This window comes from Anticarsia gemmatalis, chromosome 6 (assembly GCF_050436995.1).
Source record: "Anticarsia gemmatalis isolate Benzon Research Colony breed Stoneville strain chromosome 6, ilAntGemm2 primary, whole genome shotgun sequence".
In the NCBI taxonomy this organism is placed as follows: domain Eukaryota; kingdom Metazoa; phylum Arthropoda; class Insecta; order Lepidoptera; family Erebidae; genus Anticarsia; species Anticarsia gemmatalis.
The window spans coordinates 2,878,403-2,897,550 of NC_134750.1; the positions used below are offsets into that span (position 1 = coordinate 2,878,403).

The following is a 19,148-nucleotide window of genomic DNA, read 5'->3' on the forward strand; positions in this document are numbered from 1 at the left end:
AAAACCTTACAACTATGAATCTCAATTTTATTATTTGTATTATAAAACCTACTCGTAAATACAATTCTCGAAACAATTTCTAACTAAAAATTGCGATACAACAATAAATTATTTACCTCACCCATTTCTAGTAAGTAAGTAAGAATAGCATCGACGTATTCTGTGAAAATTAAATTAATTTGGGTCCATTTGCCTCGAGTTTACACAATTAATTAATTGGCTTTATGTGTAATTCCACGTATATTAATAGAATTTCGGGCGAGAACAACACCAATTACATTCTTTAGAGTTATTAATTAAAACTGTATCTACTACAATAAGGGTTTAAAATACGATAGAGTTATTTTCGTAGTTTGAAACAACAAAATTGATTAGGTTCTCTAAATGTAAGTGTATGAATCTGTTGATCAAGTGTTCAGGATCCAGTAAGTAGTTAAATTGAGCTCAATATTTTAATATGACTATTTCAAATACATTGTACGAAGTTTACCTAGTGAATTACCTAGGTAATGGTACGCATAAATTGTCAGTCACTGATATACTTAATTTCATGCATATTTTGTTTCTTTCGGGACCGCCTCCATCGGTTAGCAGCGTGATATGTACTAGAAGTACCCCTTGCTAGAAAAGGTAATTTATCTTCTTAAACAATTATAAGAATCCTCGTTCCTAGACTAACTAAACATACAAACTGGACTCAAAGATAGAGACGTTTAACCTCTAGCGATAAACACAACACAGTGGCAGCAACGGCAGTAATTAACTACAGGTGAACAGACGACAGGGAATACTAAAAACAACAAGAGTATTGACTTGTTGGAACACAAACATGTGAATAACGAGAGATATGACCTACACGCGAACTGACCGTTGAGGATTGAAATCCAAGGCTAACTTTCAGGGTCGCTTTGTTGAAACTAGATTTATCTGTGTATCTCGTAGTTTACGAGAATGAACGCGACTTTGAATTTTTCTTGAGCGTTTTGGTATAGCTGGTGTAATTGTCGTTGTCGCAGGCTGACTTAACTACTTAAAATCGTTTTTCTAACACTTCCCTGTTCACTCCTGAATTTGAAGGCGTGTGTTAGAACTATGACCAACTATGTTCACTTACTGCACTCATCGAAATTCAAACTCAATAATTCTGGTTCACCTTTGTCTTAGCAATAGGATTATCAAAGTTCAGAATTTTTTCGTTTTTAATAAATGTTTTGTAAAATGTGTTCGAAAAGCTATAAAACCAGGAACTCTTGTTTTTCATAGAAAAAGGTGCGTAGTTTTAAGGTAACCGTCTTCTCAAAGACAGTCAAAATAATGACGTCTTGTGTAAGTAATTGGATATTTACATAACAAAATCGTTTCGGACAGTCCGTAACGAAAATTAACATGAATATTCCGCATATTTCAATGTCAGTTTAAAAACGTTTTACTTATGATACGTCGACGTACATTATATTTATCGAATTAATATTTTTGTGAAATTATTTTTGAGGACAGTTTATGATGTTTCCGAGTAATATCCCAGCGTAATTTCAATATTATGTCGTGTTGGGCCATGACCTGTTTATTTTGACACATATTTCTAGATATGAATTAGGTATATTACTGTTTACCACACCTACCGAACCTAATCATCATAATCCATAGTTTCAGTAAATTAGAACGCCTATCAATCATTAAGTTTGCGTGCGTAATAGTATAAAATTCTAATTAACAAGCTATCTATCTAGTTTAGTATTTTGATGACTAAGTTTCTAAGTTTTTTTAGTTAGATTTAGGTCGAGTGTTTATTAGTTAAGTGCTTAGATACATTATTACGCAAAGACAAGTAAGTACATTTGTAACTGATTTTATTTCTCTGTTCGATAGCAAGGCGATCGCGATTCGCGTGCGCAACTACTGTATTGCGATTTTTCTTTTGAATTTCAATTAGGTGCTTATGAAACTTTCACAAAAAAGCAAGGATAACCTATCTTTGTTATAGTTACCCATCTTAAGAACGTAAACAACCGTGTTTTAGACCCATTAGGTACACCGCATTACGGCAAACATTGGCCTAATTTTGATGCTACCCTTACCTACCCTCTTTTGAGTTCGTTAACTTGTATACGTCATAAAGGCTAATCTAGGATAAATCACGGCTACAGCCTACAAGGTTCCTAAAACCTTTGCCTTCAATATTTTACGACGATGCTAAAACCGTGCTCGAATAAACAAGAAAATGGTTCAAGGATTAGGTACTTTTTATTTTACAGATGAAACCTTTTTGCGACAAACTCTTTCAATCAACTGCAGAACGCCAATAAAAAAATATTGCGAGACTCCGACTAGCAACTGGACCACGCTGGACAACGCTGGAAGAAAATAAAACAGTTTAAAAATAGAACACGTGGCTTAAAAACCAAATAAACGTCAATCCGCAATACGTATCGACCGACACGCTTTACGATTTCTTATCAGAAAATAAACAATGATATTATAATCAGTGAATCATCAAAATTCCTGTTAGTTACAGAAGTACTGACCTAGTAACGTAGTGAAGTAAATACAAGATTACGTATTGTATAGCTTTGTTTAGTTGATATTGTGCTCCAAACTTGTGCAATGGACAGTAGTGAAGTATTGACAGTGTGTAATTTAATTTACATACAAACAAGGAATGCTATATTTCGTTCTTGGGATCTTCCAGATGGTTTCTTGTATAGTCTACGGAAACCCTTCAGTGAGTAGTTTGTTTCATATGCATATGCGTTTCAATAATTAAACTAAACTATAATATTTACAGAAAATCAAGTGTCGAATTCTTGGAAATTTCAAGTACAGTATTCCGTTTTACTAAATCTCGTGATCTTCAGTGATGGTTGACTTGGAATTCAATTTAGTACAGCTGACTCAAATTATTTTACCTTTAGATGAAACAGCTATTTACGGTAATTTTTATTGGTTGCTTGAAGTAATTATATAAAAATATATTCATAGGTCGTTTAATTTTATGTGCATAATCATGAACGCATCCGAATGTTCGATGACAAAAAATGAATTTAGACAGTTTTTGAATTTAGAATGTTTTGCTGGTAACATTAGTGACTGTCCTGTCACTTAGGTTATGACAGAAACATAAAATTAAAAAAATGGCGGCGATTGGAATGTGTGAAACACCCGGCTGCAAATCTATTGCACAGCTACAGTGTCCGACATGTATAAAACTCGGTATACAGGGCTCTTTTTTCTGCAATCAGGACTGTTTCAAGAAATCCTGGAAGAATCATAAAATTATTCACTCTTTGGCGAGTAAGTGCATTGTAGGTTATGTTGCGGTGTAAGGTTACAAGACATCGGTGGTAATGTGGATTTTGTTTTAGAGGGCGAAAGTACAGATGGCTCGAACGTGGAGTTCAATCCCTGGCCGTCATACAATTTCACTGGGAAGCTAAGGCCTTTCCCGGCGGGGCCGAAGCGTACGGTGCCGCCTCATATTGGCCGTCCAGATTACGCAGATCATCCTACCGGCTTCCCGGCGTCCGAGAATGCTGCGAAGGGTTCCGGACAGATCAAAGTGCTAGATGATGAAGAAATTGAGGGCATGCGCGTCGCCTGCCGTCTTGGCAGGGAAGTTTTAGACGAGGCTGCTAGGTAAGTGTTGTTATTGTGCTCCTTGTTTTGTAATAATATGATTATGAGCTAAATGGAAGTTACTTAATTTTCCATAAGTATTCATAATAGTAAAACAATTAGAAAATTGTTGGGACAACTGACTCATCAACAGCACCAAGGCTGTTAAGTTGTTATGTATTATCTGTTCAGTGATAGGTGCTAATTGTTGATACTTTGTACATGTTTACTTACTAAAAAAGGTTCCTATTAGATCCTGTTCTATATTTCTATATTTGCCATGAAAGATATTAATTGTGAATCAACTGTAAATTTACTATAAAAGAGAATAGGGAGATGCCAACTATTTGTATACAAGTTATAACTGACTGCATTGCCAAACTAGAATGAGTTTGCTGTTCAAATTACTCAATAATTAGCTTTTTGAGGCACCACTTATTAGATCCAAAAGGATTTAAATAAATTATTGTCTTATTTTTGATTTAACATAAATTTTTCTAACTGTTTTCAGAGTGTGTGATGTAGGAGTGACTACAGATGAAATAGACCGCATTGTACATGAAGCATGCATTGAACGTGAATGCTATCCGAGTCCACTGAACTATCACAACTTCCCCAACAGCTGCTGTACTTCAGTCAATGAGGTTATCTGTCACGGAATACCTGATTTGCGTCCGTTACAGGTTTGTTTACTTCATTAGGCAATAATGTAATCAATATACCTATGAATACTTTTTTCTTTAACTTTTGATTGAAAGAATGAGAGAATATTTATTGAATGTAATCTTAGATCCAAATCTATGAATATCATGATTCACCAAAATGAAAGGACTTATTCACACATTTTTTTCATAATTCAATCTGATGACTGACTTATCATAAAGTATTACATGTAATAATTATGTTCTTTGTTAATTAATGATATGGTGACTGACATTATTATTATTTTTATCTGAAATATGTTTATTTATGAACAATGTAATTTTTATCTCAATGACCTGTAGTAATTTTTTATTGCATTTCATCATCAAGCACTTGATTTGTTTACATAGATAAGGGTTTGATTGATAGTCTTGAACAATTTGATTGATGGCAGATAAAAATTGGCTGTAAACTGCTTAAATAGATTATCCTTCTGTAATCTACCTAGCATAAGAAAATAATTGATGCAAGGGATTTGTAATTGCTATTGTTTCTTTCAGGATGGCGATATTTGCAATGTAGACATCACAGTCTACCACCGAGAGTTCCATGGTGACTTGAACGAGACATTCTTTGTGGGAAATGTACCGGAAACAACACGCAAACTTGTGCAAGTAACTTATGAATGCTTACAAAAGGCTATTGACATTGTGAAGCCTGGTGAGAAGTACAGAGAGATTGGCAATGTTATACAGAAGCATGCTCAAGCAAATGGGTTCAGTGTTGTGCGGTCTTATTGCGGTCATGGAATACACAGACTGTTCCACACTACACCAAATGTACCACATTATGCTAGTGAGTAACCATGTAACTTAATATTAGATTAACTTTTAAATTAATTGATGTCAGGAAGAGAAACCATGATTGTATTGATCAATTGTAACATGCCTTTGTCGTTAAACCACGGCAAAGGCCTCTTGGGCGGCTTGAACAACTTTGACACTAGGTTGACCACTAACTATACGACAAACAAACAAACAATTTTAACATACTGAATAGAGTGCAACTTATGTGCCTTTAATACTCATTATTTGTTATTTAGCCAACAAGTATTGCTGTAGGAAATATGATTTTGTTATCTAATTTTGCTTAACAACTTTTAAAAATAAGTTTACTATTCTGCCTATTTCAGAGAACAAGGCAGTAGGTGTGATGAAGCCAGGCCACTGCTTCACAATCGAGCCGATGATCAACGAGGGAGGATGGCGCGACGAGCAGTGGCCAGATCACTGGACCGCTGTAACAGCTGATGGCTCGCGATCTGCACAGGTATTTACTACACATTTACCACCCTTATTGTGAACATTAAATGCTTAGGGCATTATAATAATATACCAAGCTGGGAATAGACAAACCTGTTTGTAGCATTTGAATGAACTCACATTTAGATGAGCTTAATATAAAATTGTAAAAGACAGTCCAGGCGGTCTTTTACAATTTTTTTAACACATAACTTGTTGTGACCGGCCAAATTTATGCGCTAAATTGTAATTTCCTTAACTGCCTCAATAAACAAACAATAATTTTATGTCAAACTGATAAATTGACTTTATTTTTGATTTCAGTTTGAACAAACCCTGTTAGTGACGGAGACTGGTTGCGATATTCTGACGAAACGCGGGACTGGTCGGCCGTGGTTCATGGACCAACTGGAGAAAATGAACGCGGCCTCCTAGTGCCCCTTAAACCCACGCCATCCACTGAGACGGGCTAACAACTCGAGCTTGCTACTACGCACTAAACACAATAACAAGGCAAGAGAAAGATGATTTTATTAGTAGTTTTCTTTAGTGTTTCGCGTCAAGGCATGACGGGATATACGGTATTTGCCCGTGAGTGCTAAACGGTTAATCAAGAAGTTATCATAAATTCACGTAATAACATACAGCGCCGAGATAATTACTATAAAATTAATCTAATTATACAGTGATTGAGCCGCCGATAAATTGTTTTTTTTCTTGTGAGGTTGTTCTCTAAATGTCTTAATGTATTTACTGCGTAGTAGCAACAAAAGGTTGCCAAATCGTACTATGTAATGTGCGTAGCGCGTAGTGTTTATAGATACACTATTTCAAATAGTTCGATTTGACAACTAACAACTGGCCTAGGTGCAAACTGCCTGCCTTTAACTGAGTAATGATAAAAAAATAAATAGGGTTTATAATGTTGCATGGTTTTTAACAACCAGTATAATGAAGCCACAAAACAAGTGCCCAATAAAAAAAAATACTGCCAATAGTTTTCATACAAAAATAGAGTATAAATATACATCATATTTAGAAGTTCTAAGGAATACAAATAACGTGCAATAATTAGATTACAATTTAATACTGTATATAAAAGAGTCTCATCTCAGTGGATGTATTATTATGATAGAATTGCGAAAAATATTAATTAAACTTTTAGGTAGGTTAAAGTATTTTATTGTTTTCTTGAGCTTAGCTTAATATTTGAGATACATCAATAGTTTGATTTCTTGCACCCTGAATTAAAAAAGATAATGACAGTATCTACACAAGTTTTGTATAATTTAAAAACGAGTTGTTTAAATTAAATAACTGTGTAAGTAACAATAGGGAAGGAATACAATCTGGCTGATTTGTCTCAAATGCTAAGTGAATACAATTATGCAGTGGCCCTTATTATATTATTACTTTGATATTTTTGTAAGTCATCTGTACAGTCCATTTGGCATTGTTTTGTGTATAATGTAAGTGACTTGCATTTTAGCTTTATTTGCTATGACAATATTTTACACTAGACATTTCCTGGAGAGATGTCTTAAAACTGTGTCGGTTTCCCTAGCACAACTTTATAATAAGTTATTTTAAAGTTTGACTCACAAAAGGCTTTTTGATGATTTTTTATTGGCAACACTGAGCAAAAGATTGATGTTGCCAGATCACATTATGAGTGACAATGTATGCCTGAGGTTTTAAGGCTTTATTACTCGCCCTCCAGTTCTGGACCTAATGTATGGAGGACGATATAAATTCTGTTTACTATTTGTCCTAACTTTGTGCAATGTCTGCGTAATTTCTTTTAATATAAGTTTTCGTATTGTGGTTGAGGATCGACAGAGACGGGTGTCTCTAAAACCCAAATTGTAGAGTAAAATATTACGTGTAATGAAGTTGAGATTTTGTAAATTGTAAAAGCGATAAAAAATTAAAATAAAGCGAATATAAAATGAAATCCTTTTTATTTGAATAACAATTTGGCATTTATATCAATAAATAACAATTATTCTAAATGCACTTACATACTTATAATCAACTTGGAATCATTTCACCATTTCCTTATATTTAGATTAATGGAAATATCTGGCGATTATTATTTAGCGTTAGTTGCTGTTTGTAAACTTGCATAATTAATGTATATTTCATTTGAAAAGTGGCAAAATGATCCCTATTAACAAAACTTACAATTACGAGGAAAAATATTATTTACATGGTTATTTCATTTGAAAATCAATCGTATATAAACATTAAAAGCACATTTTTCACAGATTTGAAATTGAATTTTATACTTAGCACCATAACATGAAAGTTACACAACCATAGATTATTTAGCACCAATTTTTAACAAAATATGCACACTCTGAACAACATTGAAAAGCCTTACTTTCAGGTGGGCGGGTTTAATTAAACAAGTAAAGTTTGTCGGCTTTTTGAAGAATTAACTGATATTATTACAGATCAAATGTATCGTGAATCTGACAAAAATCCTTGGATAAAAATATTTCATAATCAAAGTCGACTATAATCTTCAGTGATCTAAAACGCAGGATTTATCAGTTCACCCACATAAACAATTAATAAAGTACCCATTTGTGGCAGATTGTGGTAAATTTCAAAGGAGAAAACGCTAAACTTTGAACCGTTTTTACCATTGACGCATAAAAATAGAAGCTACAAAGTACACTCAGTCATCGTACTCCTCAAACAGTGGTATGTAATCGTCATTTCTTTCTCGCAGTTTGAGACCAAACTGCGTCACTTGATTCTCGTCGAACCCTTTACTTTTCTCTGAAACTGCCTTTATCGTAGCTCCTCTCCAGTCTAATATGTCTTTCTTCATTATTGTGTCCTTCGCCGGTTTTAAAGCAGCCAATTTTGAAACTACTGCGTCTTTCTGGAAGGTAGGAAAATTCCTAATTTATTATTGGTTTCGTGGCTCATATTTGACTGACTATGCGCGAAGTTAGAAATGCTTGTATAAGTATTCCTTAGTATTATTTGCCTTTGCAAAAGAGTATTATCCATATTGAGTTGTATTCTTTGTTAGAAAGGTCTTCCAAGTTTTAAATTCATCATCATTATGATGATTATATCAACTTACCTGTGAGGGATTGTCGACGTAACTGGCATATATCCTCAAAATTGGCTCCCCGGTCTTATCGTCAAAAGTCAACTTGCTCTTAGGTGGAATTCTCGCTTTAACCGCTGTTACCTTTGGAATCGATACTGAATTTACTGCACTGGCTATATTATTTGAATCTGCAACGGCAAGTAGTCTAATAGGAGCTCTCCGTGACATCAAAGTCGCCTTTTCTTTATTAAAATCCTGGTCCTCGCTTATAGTTGCTTCTACAATTTGACCTGCATACACAGCCCCTTCTTGAGTCACTTTGGGTTGCTGCTTGTCATCTGCTCTTACCAAAGTGTACGCTACTTTAACGGAATCCGTAGCTTTAGTGAACGGTACACCTAATAATGACTTCAATTCAGTACTTGTTGTGTTTTCAGATTTCTCGTCGCTTTTTACGAAATAAGCTTTCAAATCTGGTAATAATGTCGTCGTTGTTATATTATCAACTGGTTTTTCTGGTGGCTTTTCGGGAGTTTTCTCCACTTGCTCCATAGCTGCTGCTGCTCTTACGTCGTTTATAGCTGAATAAAACCCATTTGCGATAACATTGCCCACACTTTGACCAACTTGTGCGTAGTATATAGGAGTGGTATTTTGTACTTCGGTGTTAGTTTCAATCACATATTTGATGGTAGTTGATGGTTGTGAATCAGCTGCTACCAATTGTACAGTAATGTTTTGAGGCTGTTGAGGTTGTTGAGGTGTGGTTGCTTCCACTTGCCTCTCTGTGGTGTTGGGAGCAACAAATGATTGTGGAACTAAAGTGACTACTGCAGCTTCTTGTGTTTCTCTTTGGACTACGTTCTTCTGCTCAGTTCGTTCCGGTACGTGGATAGCTATTGGTTTGTTCAACTGCTCATTCTCAAGCAGGACTATTTGAGGGTGATGTTGTGATGCTTGTGCTTGGGGTTGTACATGAACTTGGTTGGGGACATCGGCATTGTACGGGATAAATTCTACGGCGGGGAAACGCTGCATCAGCTGGCTTTGAAGTTTTTGAAGGAACATAGGATCTGACTGATACAGCGCGTTCGGTGGGATGAAGAGACCCTCAGCGCCAGAATTAAGTAAATCCTGATGCGTCGGGAGGCTGCTCATGCTCTGCAATATATTGTTAACATTAATGATGATGACAATCTTATCATAGGTCCAATTACTCATTAATGGTTTGAGTAAACCTCAACCTTAGGTACCTGCATCTGGAATTGTTGCGGTAAGATCGGATGTTGGTTGATGGTGACCGGCAACGAATATTCGGAGGCGAGTTGTAACGCTGCGCCATTCCTTATTAGTGTCTGTAGCTCTGGCGTTGAGAAGGACTAGAAAAGTTATAAAATATGTCATTATCATTGCTAGCCTTTTAATTATCAAGTAAATATAGCTGAGACTTACAGTTGATTTGGAGAATCCAACAGGTGATTCTATTTTAGCCACGCTATATTCGCCTTCTGGGTACTTTTCAGTCACTTCGTACGAAGGTTTCACCTAAAACACAATTTAATTTTTTTATTATCGTTGGAGTTTCCTTCTACCTTCACGAAAGGTTAAAGACGTAACTTACATGTTCTGATATAGGGTTTTCTGAGGTTTCGATGACAACGATGGGCTTCTCTGACAGGCTGAGGTTGGGCGCTGGTATCGTGTGGATGGCACCTGACGGTCATACACGTCTGAACAATCGTGCTTGGCCCACCAGCGAACATTTCATGTCAAAAATGATATAATTTGATACTCTCATGGTTAAGATGGCAAACTTTGAAAAAGTCCTATGTTGATAGTTTTGACACAAAATGTCGCTGAGGGCCTTCCATTAATTTTGTGCATGTGGTGCACGAAACTTAATTACTAAAAATGTAACTACAAACAACATAGATACATCCCCCCACCGTGTGCTGCAAACAAAAAGATGTGATAACATTTTGATGAGAAATGGGTCTTATTGCATTGAATCTGGGAAACAATTCAACTAGTTCCATACAGATTTTCAACAAGCGGGTGAGTCAGCAAACCTTCGCACCAATTAAGGGGTTGTAGCATTAGTATTTTTAGGGCTTAATTTAACTATTACTATCAAGCCTTTACGATGAAAAAGATAACCGTAGGGATAGTAACACCTTAAGCAAACTACTAAAAAAACAGTTTGTAAGTTCAGTAAAGTGATTGTGCAGTGCACTTAGCCAGTCAACCTGTACCACCGTCAGTGTGAACAGGTTGCGCCGACGCGGCCTTGACGAACTCGTACTCGGGCGTCACGGGCGACATCTGCGGCAACCGCGCCGTCGTCTTCCAAGGACTTTGAGCGAAGATGTTGCGAGTAGCTGACGGAGAGTACTTTATTGCGTACCTGGAAAATTCAAATAGTTCTTCAGAAACCTATTTGCCTAAAAAAATTAACTTTATTATATTGGCGAGGACTTTTCTATGATTTTAAACTTGTGCCCTCGACGAGCTTGGCTTAAAATCTACAATCAAACTTAAAGCGTGGCTATTTTGTAGAACGTTCTTAGTTGTCTGCTGTTTGGTTTCAAACAATCAGAATATTTCAATTATAAGTATTTGCTAATAGGGGTAGACTAAAATATGGTTTTAGTTCTTTTTAATTTTTTTATCTTACCGTTTCGGCGCATTCCTATACAACACATAAGGCGCTCGATGCGAGGCAGCTTGTGTCAGTCTCATGGAGCCGTAACTCCAAGGTCGCTGCATGGGCTGTAGGCTCTGCAAGCTGACGCCAGGCCTGAACACAGACCCGCGCATTCTGTTCACTGTCGACATGCGGTTGATCGGAGACATCCGGCTTATGTACACCGCTTGTGTGAAGGAGCAGAGAGCGACGTAGATTAGGTAGACCTGCGAATAAAAGGTTTACTTTAACGTGGTTTCTGTTTACTTGAAGAGAGTTTGTGCTCCAATCTTCTTTCCCGCGTACAAGTATATGTGAAAGTGATAGCGCAGTAATAATTTGTTAGCCGCGGTGTCTGTCGTCATTTACGATGACTGGTTTGCATGTATTGTTGCATGAATATAGGCATCTAATAAGACATTGCTGATTTTGTGTTTGGTTCCCCTTTTGATTTCTTAGACTTATATTAGACTAAAAATATTAAGAAACGTTCCTGCCAACAGGTACACACTTGTACCTACGATTTCCATACCAGATTCGATTGTTCTTCAACTAGCAATATTTCGTCTTACACAGGATGCAGATGACGTGTTAATTAAAGGCTTTAACTTAGATACGTTACCGGTTGTGCTGATGCAGTTAGGTAAATTTATTTGTCAAGAGTTTTCACTTGTTGAATATAATAAATACGATTAATGGTAACTGGTAGAGCGTGATCTAGGTCCTAGTGCAAGTGCCTATATATCTTTGTACTTGACAGAGTAATTAGTATTTAAAATAAATCATTGAGCAGTTTAACTGTTATTTACGTATACCCTCGTTTTTAACCAATAAACGGCCAATACTAATGCTAATTTTACAATGCAAGTTTCGCTAGGAGAAACTTGAACAAACGTGTAGACCATTATAACCCAGCAAAACAATAATTAGGTAAAATCATGTACCTACTTAATAAAACATTTTTCGAAAGATCCTTTATATCTGACTGAATTAAACTAGATAGCAGAACTAGAAAGAATTTTCCGCAGACTATTCAATGTATTGACACTACGTTTGCACTTGGCTAATACACGTTTTCTTTTTACTCCAAATGATTCGCAACGAAAAAGTTTTTCGAAGCTTAGTACATAAAATAAAGGATGTTTAAGTCATTTTCGCACTCTACCTAATAATATAAGTATAAATATCCTCAATTACTCAGTTACGAGACGACATTCCGTATTTGTAAGACACCGGGGAAAGATGTGTGCCGACCGGTCCGGTTATTTCTAACGCGGGAAAATCGTTCTCTGTAAACGTTTAAGTGCTGGATGTGTTTCTTTAGTATTGCGCTTGTAATGTACCTTGAACTTATCCTTTTCTCTTTCTTTTGTTTACTTATATGGTGACTTGATAGGTAGGACGCAAGCATTTGTTTTGTGATGTTTGTTATTCGTGGTTTATTTAAATTGGGTTAATAAAGGAGTTAGTTTCTACGGATTGGGTTGATGAAAGTCTGGTTAAGTCTGGTACTCAGGTCTTAAAGGACGGCAGGTATCTCAATCAAGTGGGTTAGTGTTGATAATTGTATAATATTATTGACTAATGAAAAAGCTTTTACTATATAGGCATTGCCATATTCGTTCTTGAGCCCATCTTTGGTGGTGTTTAAAAAAAAGATAATTACAAGAATAATGCAAAGATTCTTATTTGTGACTAGTTTTTTGAATTGAAGAGCTCTTTATTAATTTGTTCGTGTAGCAACGACACTAAACGAAGACATCAATTAATCTCGTATGTCACTTACAAAATGTTGATAGTCGCGTTATATTATACTTTGTACAGAGCATGAGTGACATGACTGTGTATCAATACTGGTACAATGTACAAGTTTCAAGAGAAACAATGTCATGGATGGGTGCGGGCGAAATTGAACAACACGGTGCTGCTGCACCGACTTAGCCTTAGTTTAAAATAGTAACACTCCTAAACTACATTCAGACACTTGTCACTTGGCAAAATATTTTTATGGGCTATCGCTATACCCTTTTCTTTTTTATACAATGGCCATATACCCAGTGAGTAATCTATTTTATGTGAAGAAGGCCCTGCCGATATTGAGACAGAACATGTACTTAGTTACAGAATCGTTGATAACATTAAATTTTACAGTCTCATAGATAGCAAATGATTTAGAGACAGAGTTTAACAAATTTCACACCAAATTAGCCTTATTTATTAGACAATTTATAAGTCTAATTTATTACACAAAAAAGATCTCATGATTAGCATCCATTTAGTGAGGTATGCGCATTTAAACGACGCTATCGAGAATGCGGTACAAGTTAAAACATGGCTAAAAAGTGCACTAATGCATAATTCTTTAAGACATATTATTCGCGTGGAGCCGTCATCATGCGTAACACACGCAATAGGTGATCGCCACATAGAGATTACCAATTTACTGATTGTTACGTCAAGATGGAGAAAAAACATCGAAGATTGTTTCACGGCCGTACTGGCCGTTGCCAATGCGCATTGCTGATATCAAATAAAACTGTAGGACTTGTGTACTGTGTCTATGTAGTTGCAATCATTATTACTTACAACTAATATACCTAGATATCGGTCCGCATTTATACAGTCCTGTCGCAGCAAGACATTCTTATTACAGGAGTTTGTTGTATCAAATAAGCACAATGGACAATGGCATTCATTTACTAATTATATGCTGTATGTAAACACGGAAGTGCACTAAGTAGGACGTGAATTAATAAATAACCTACCTAACCAGAGACACCCTACCAGCTAACAGGTTCGGTGCGAGGAAGAAACAAGTTGTTCCGGTAAGCAACGGCTCCGTAGATTAGATACATTGTAGCAAAATGAAATTATTATAAGACTAGTTGAACCAATAGCTGCCACGATACATACCTATGTTTGCTACAATTTTCAGATCGTAGGCTAAGAAATTTAAGGTTAAAATAAGTTTAATTCTAACATTAATTATTGAATCAATTAATATTATGATTTTATAAATACTTGCAAAGAGGGTCATTTAATAAATACTTGCAAAGAGGTACCGGTTCTGGTAGTAAAGTGACAGAAAAGTATTCTTGAAAATTACTCACAATCAAATTGGTAAATATTATTGAAGAAACATATATTAATAAGCTCCAGGTCAAAACATTGTACCTATATTGTTATGTATTATGTTGAAGGGTCTTTCCATATTTGACATAGGTACCCTACAAAAGTCCAGTTCCTACCAATGAATCGATTCTACCATAAGGTTTCGAAAAACATTGAAGAGTTGCCTTGTCCCTATGATTACTGAACATAATACAAGGTATAGTGCACCAATCCTTCATGCCGACAAATATTCACCGCCAGACAGCCACTTTCACGGTAATACGTAAATGGTAAATTGTGGTATAAATCTACGAGATTGAAGAATTAATGTTAGCTTGCAAATCTCTGCTACATTTCATAAGTTATTGATCGTAATATATCCCGACTTCGATTCAAGTTTGTTACGTAATTCTGTTTCCTATTAGAGTTCTCAGCTTATTAGGAAGGAGTTGTTAAAATAGTAATAAATAGTAAAAGAGGAAATGCTATTGAAATAGTAATAATTGTATCAATAAATAATTCACAAATGTAGCTTGTTGGCACTTTTCTATAATTGTGTTTAATTCTTGTTATAAATAGATGTACCTACCTATAATGTTCATCGAAACTCTTTTAACAATTTTTTTATAGTATCCTCTACCTCTATATATAATAACGCCTACATTTGGGTATTTTATCCAATGGCAATAATGGTCTTATTTAGGTACCTACTGTCAATATGATCGTTTTAAATATATAAATTCAAAATAGGATACTTTACTATTTGAAGACACATTTGAGTATAATTCATATAGAACATAGTGACGTTAAGATAAAATGGATGACTTGCGTTTTAGTCTGTTATAATTTTGATTTCAATATTATTAACGAAAAAAATTTAGTTAACATGATAATTTCATTAAATTTCGTATAAACCTCTAAGAGTACAATTTTTCGTCAACCCAGTCGACATTTCACATTGCAACAAAAAAACGAGTAGGTAAGTACCTGTTCTCTTGATTTCTATTTTAATTCTAAATAACATTTCCTTTGAAGTTCTCTGTACTAAGTCGTTTCGCGCGGTGCAACATGTATTAAATAAAGCAGAACGCTAACGGTATGCTGCAGTCTAATTGCTGCAGATCCGCTAGAAAATTAAATGCAAACATGTGTTTATGTTGTGTGTACTCGTTGTATTTACTGTGAAAATGTTGTACAAAAATTATGTACTATGAGCAAGAAATATTTTGTCCATTCTTAGGATTTTTTAAGTATGTAATGTTCGTTGCATACGATCAAAATTGTGGTCTCAAATAAGAATTCGCCGACAACTTGATACTTTTTCCAATCAATCATAACATTAAAACCTTGTAATCGTGATTTGTATGCCTCTGTCCACAATCTTTTTTTACCTGAGTTCGTTATGGTATTAAAATATCATAAATATAATGGACACTGCATAGTCTAATCGTCTTTGTGGAATTATACGTGTCTTGAATTGTCGCCTTTCTGTGTCTGTCATCTCGCAAGTACGAGCAACAGAATTCTTAACGCTGACCGTACCTTCGTCCGTATTTGGACTTTAACTTTCACACAAAAGAGGCTTTCTTTGTGGCGTAAAGTAGAAAAAACAGCAATAATGACGACATTGAATGTGCGGATGATACAGGTGGCATTGACGACTGTCATTCACGTCCTGCGATGTGAAATCTAGACTGGTTGTACTAGTCTAGTGCTAACGGCTCGTTCTCTCCACCACTATGTGTTGTGGAAAAATCTGCGTATTACTGTTATATTGTACGAGTATATTTATGTGATTTGCTATTGCGTTTGATGGTTGATGTTATCTTATATTGCTCGGGGATTGTCGAAGTCTTTCATTAGTTATTCGTTTGGTTTTGGCTAAGGTATGGCTATTGCATGTGGTATGATCTTGTGTGGTATAAAACGTATAATAATTTAATCAGTTAAGTTAGTCTACACGTATAATAGAATCTAACATATCGTTTAGGAGACAAAATCCTTATCTCTTATAATCTTCTAACTCTAATCCGCAAGGTATTTGCATTTAAAAACTCTCACTACACGTACTTACAGTTACATGTACGTGTTTATAAAATAAAAGCGGCTAACTGCGTTAACAGTAAAATATAAAAAAATTTACGGTGACAGATTAACGGCTGTGTACTCGCTTTCCTTGAGAATTTGTGTTTATTTTTCACGGAATGTGTTGTTATAGTTCTTTTCTCAGTTTTGTAAGCAAATTTTTAAATATGAAGGGTATATAGAAGTCACAATGATTTCATAGACCGATGTCTACTCTTGCCTTATGTCCTTTGTTACATATGGGTATTTGAATTAGACATTTGTCTAAATCCTCATTAGAAAACAGTCAGACGAATACAGTCATACAGTATTCAAAGAAATAATAAAGTAAAGTAGAAGAAGACACACAGTCATGTTGTGCCAACGACGAAACAAGTTTAAGGCAATCATGAAGATACATTATCAATTAGTTACACTAAATAAGCAGTTTCCCTATACTTTATTTTAATATAAAATAGAGGCACAAGAAAGCAAGAGACTATTCCATCAATAATAATTATCCCATTTACACTGTCCGTGGGGCAGGAATACCGGTCAATACAAATTACCTTATGCTAATCAATTATAGCAATATCTCGATGTTTCATCTGAAAGTAACATGGAAAGCTCAGGACAACTCATTTACGGACTTAATCAGTTTAATTAATGCCACGAAGTGCAATCTGTAAGACATCAAATACGTGGTAAGTGAGCTGATGTCGATGTGTGTTGGCTTGCCTGTCCGTCTGTTACTTCAAAATGACTAGAGCAATTTGTGTAGAATTTAACAGGGTGAAATATATCCCCGGGAACATATTTGTAGTTCTTCATAAAAGATATCGCAAGCTGAGGGTCTGGTATAACATACTATTATTATGTGTTTTTTTTGCCTTTCTTTCACGCCAAAACGAAGTGACTAATTGATCATGATGTGATTTTCGTGTAGAGATAGAGGTTTATAGACTGACATATACTTTTTACAGATGAAATGAATACCTTGCCCTTCGAGCGAAGCCATTACAGCAGCTCGTAATTTTAGTGTCTCGGCTAGTAATTTTAAAGAGAGTTGCCATCACTAATTGGTAATGAGTTCTAAATTGACCTCATTATTATTTAAACGCTTTGCATCTAACATCTTGTTGCTTATTAGTTTGTTTAAGGTAAACACGCGAACTAAACACACGCATGCCCAGAGAAACTCGAAATAACTAAGTAGTTGTTTGTTTTCACTAAGAATACGTACTTTTATTTTTTAATAAAAAAGGAGGTAAATATTTTTAACATCTGATTAATGTTTTCTAGATTAATAATAGTGGAGTTTTCGGGCCTTTAAAACGAATTAATGTTTTTGTAGTTTTTTATTTCACGTAGTGTCTCGGTTGATGCCAATTTGACTGCTTGTTTGACAACTATTAACGTGGTCGTCTCGCCACAATAACTGCTGGCCTTGTATGGTTGGTTCGAATCAATGGCACAAAAATATTTGTGTGATAAGTACGAATATCTATTCTGAGCTTGAATGTTGATTTATTTACGTTAGCTGGCCTATTGCTTTTTTTTTGTTTTGTTTTTTTTGGAATCATCTGACTGTGTGTGGATTTTCCTGTGATATTTATTTATAATTATGGTATTAATTAACGTTAAACCACGCCTATAGTCTTCAGCTAGCTTGAAAAACTTTGACATTAAGTTGACTAGTAAGTGTATGAGTATATGATTACCACTAAGTGTATGATTAAATAACAAGGTTCTACTCAAGGCCGTCTAGCGTCCCTGTTAATAAACATAAACCAGTCATATCTTAGATATGCTAATATAATTTCTCCTGTTTAGTAAACATTGATTATGTATTTAATTGACAGTTTAATGATAACGCACTTTCGTTAGGTTTAGAATATTGTTGTTTTATGCGAAGATCGCAAGGAAGGCCTCCAACTAGATGGTCGGATAACAAAGTGAAATGTGTAGGACTGTAATGGATGGGACAAGCGCAGGATCGTAAAAAATGGCGTACTGAGGGGGAGGCCTATGCTAAATCATGAGTAGAAAAAGAATGAGTAGATAGATATATAAATACTGAGCTTTGATTAGTGTTTTGTGAAAAAATATTTATACCGAACATCACGAATTTAAAATCCCGTAATATTGTATCTGGATTTGGCAAAATAGAATGATAGAATCAAACTCAGTCAGTAATCTAATGATAAAAAAAATCTACGGATTTTACAAAATTCCGTCATATATTATATTGATATTCGATACTTTTATGAAAGATAGATAGAAATAAGCACTAGTTACCTAATTGCCTTAATACTTAACAATACTTATGGACTCATAAAAACTTTCTTTAATCACATAGACCTCCATCACACCAGAATCAATAAAAATAATTAAAAAACAAAATTATACTAAATTGTAAAACTACTATAAAAATAACACAAAAACTCACCCTAATCATGTTGAAGAGTCACAACACAACACAGTTCGAGCACAGAGTCGCTGTAACCTCACAAAGCCTTAAGTTTTCCACTGATAAGTCACTGTGTTTTCCAACTGATGCACTTGTGTGGCGGCGACAGCACTGGACAGTGGTCAGTGTAGTGTGGGGGACGAAATAGGTCATCACGTCGCTTTATACCAACCCCCACTTGATGCTTAGTGCTAG

The 19,148-nt window shown here is 35.3% G+C and overlaps 2 protein-coding genes across 8 annotated transcripts; one reads left to right on the forward strand and one right to left on the reverse strand.

Moving 5' to 3' along the window:
• The first annotated feature begins 2,564 nt into the window (after window positions 1-2,564).
• On the forward strand, window positions 2,565-7,509 carry LOC142973487 (methionine aminopeptidase 1). 2 transcript variants are annotated; one of them, XM_076115222.1, is made up of 6 exons: window positions 2,565-2,722; window positions 3,363-3,633; window positions 4,124-4,295; window positions 4,815-5,109; window positions 5,447-5,583; window positions 5,880-7,509. In XM_076115222.1, the coding sequence occupies exons 1-6, from the start codon at window positions 2,605-2,607 to the stop codon at window positions 5,988-5,990; spliced, it is 1,104 nt and encodes a 367-aa protein (XP_075971337.1). In that variant the 5' UTR covers window positions 2,565-2,604; the 3' UTR covers window positions 5,991-7,509. The 2 variants fall into 2 exon arrangements, with proteins under 2 accessions (XP_075971337.1, XP_075971336.1); XM_076115221.1 differs by lacking the exon at window positions 2,565-2,722 and adding an exon at window positions 3,093-3,291.
• On the reverse strand, window positions 7,498-19,110 carry LOC142973485 (uncharacterized). 6 transcript variants are annotated; one of them, XM_076115220.1, is made up of 8 exons: window positions 18,933-19,110; window positions 11,300-11,535; window positions 10,881-11,029; window positions 10,247-10,317; window positions 10,078-10,170; window positions 9,870-10,004; window positions 8,656-9,786; window positions 7,498-8,448 (listed from the first exon to the last, which is right to left on the reverse strand). In XM_076115220.1, the coding sequence occupies exons 1-8, from the start codon at window positions 18,939-18,941 to the stop codon at window positions 8,239-8,241; spliced, it is 2,034 nt and encodes a 677-aa protein (XP_075971335.1). In that variant the 5' UTR covers window positions 18,942-19,110; the 3' UTR covers window positions 7,498-8,238. The 6 variants fall into 6 exon arrangements, with proteins under 6 accessions (XP_075971335.1, XP_075971334.1, XP_075971331.1 ...); XM_076115219.1 differs by having other exon boundaries at window positions 10,878-11,029; XM_076115216.1 differs by having other exon boundaries at window positions 10,247-10,338; window positions 10,878-11,029.
• Between the last annotated feature and the right edge of the window lie 38 nt (window positions 19,111-19,148).

What these genes read in the sequence shown, in the direction of transcription:
- LOC142973487 (XM_076115221.1), top strand. Translation starts at nt 3,132, where the DNA reads ATGGCGGCGATTGGAATGTGTGAAACACCCGGCTGCAAATCTATTGCA. An exon ending in GTTTTAGACGAGGCTGCTAG is followed by an intron (nt 3,634 to 4,123) that starts GTAAGTGTTGTT and finishes AACTGTTTTCAG; the next exon opens with AGTGTGTGATGTAGGAGTGA. An exon ending in ATGGCTCGCGATCTGCACAG is followed by an intron (nt 5,584 to 5,879) that starts GTATTTACTACA and finishes TTTTGATTTCAG; the next exon opens with TTTGAACAAACCCTGTTAGT.
- LOC142973485 (XM_076115215.1), bottom strand. An exon ending in TATAGGAATGCGCCGAAACG is followed by an intron (nt 11,030 to 11,299) that starts GTAAGATAAAAA and finishes TGAATTTTCCAG; the next exon opens with GTACGCAATAAAGTACTCTC. An exon ending in AAAACCCTATATCAGAACAT is followed by an intron (nt 10,171 to 10,246) that starts GTAAGTTACGTC and finishes ATTGTGTTTTAG; the next exon opens with GTGAAACCTTCGTACGAAGT.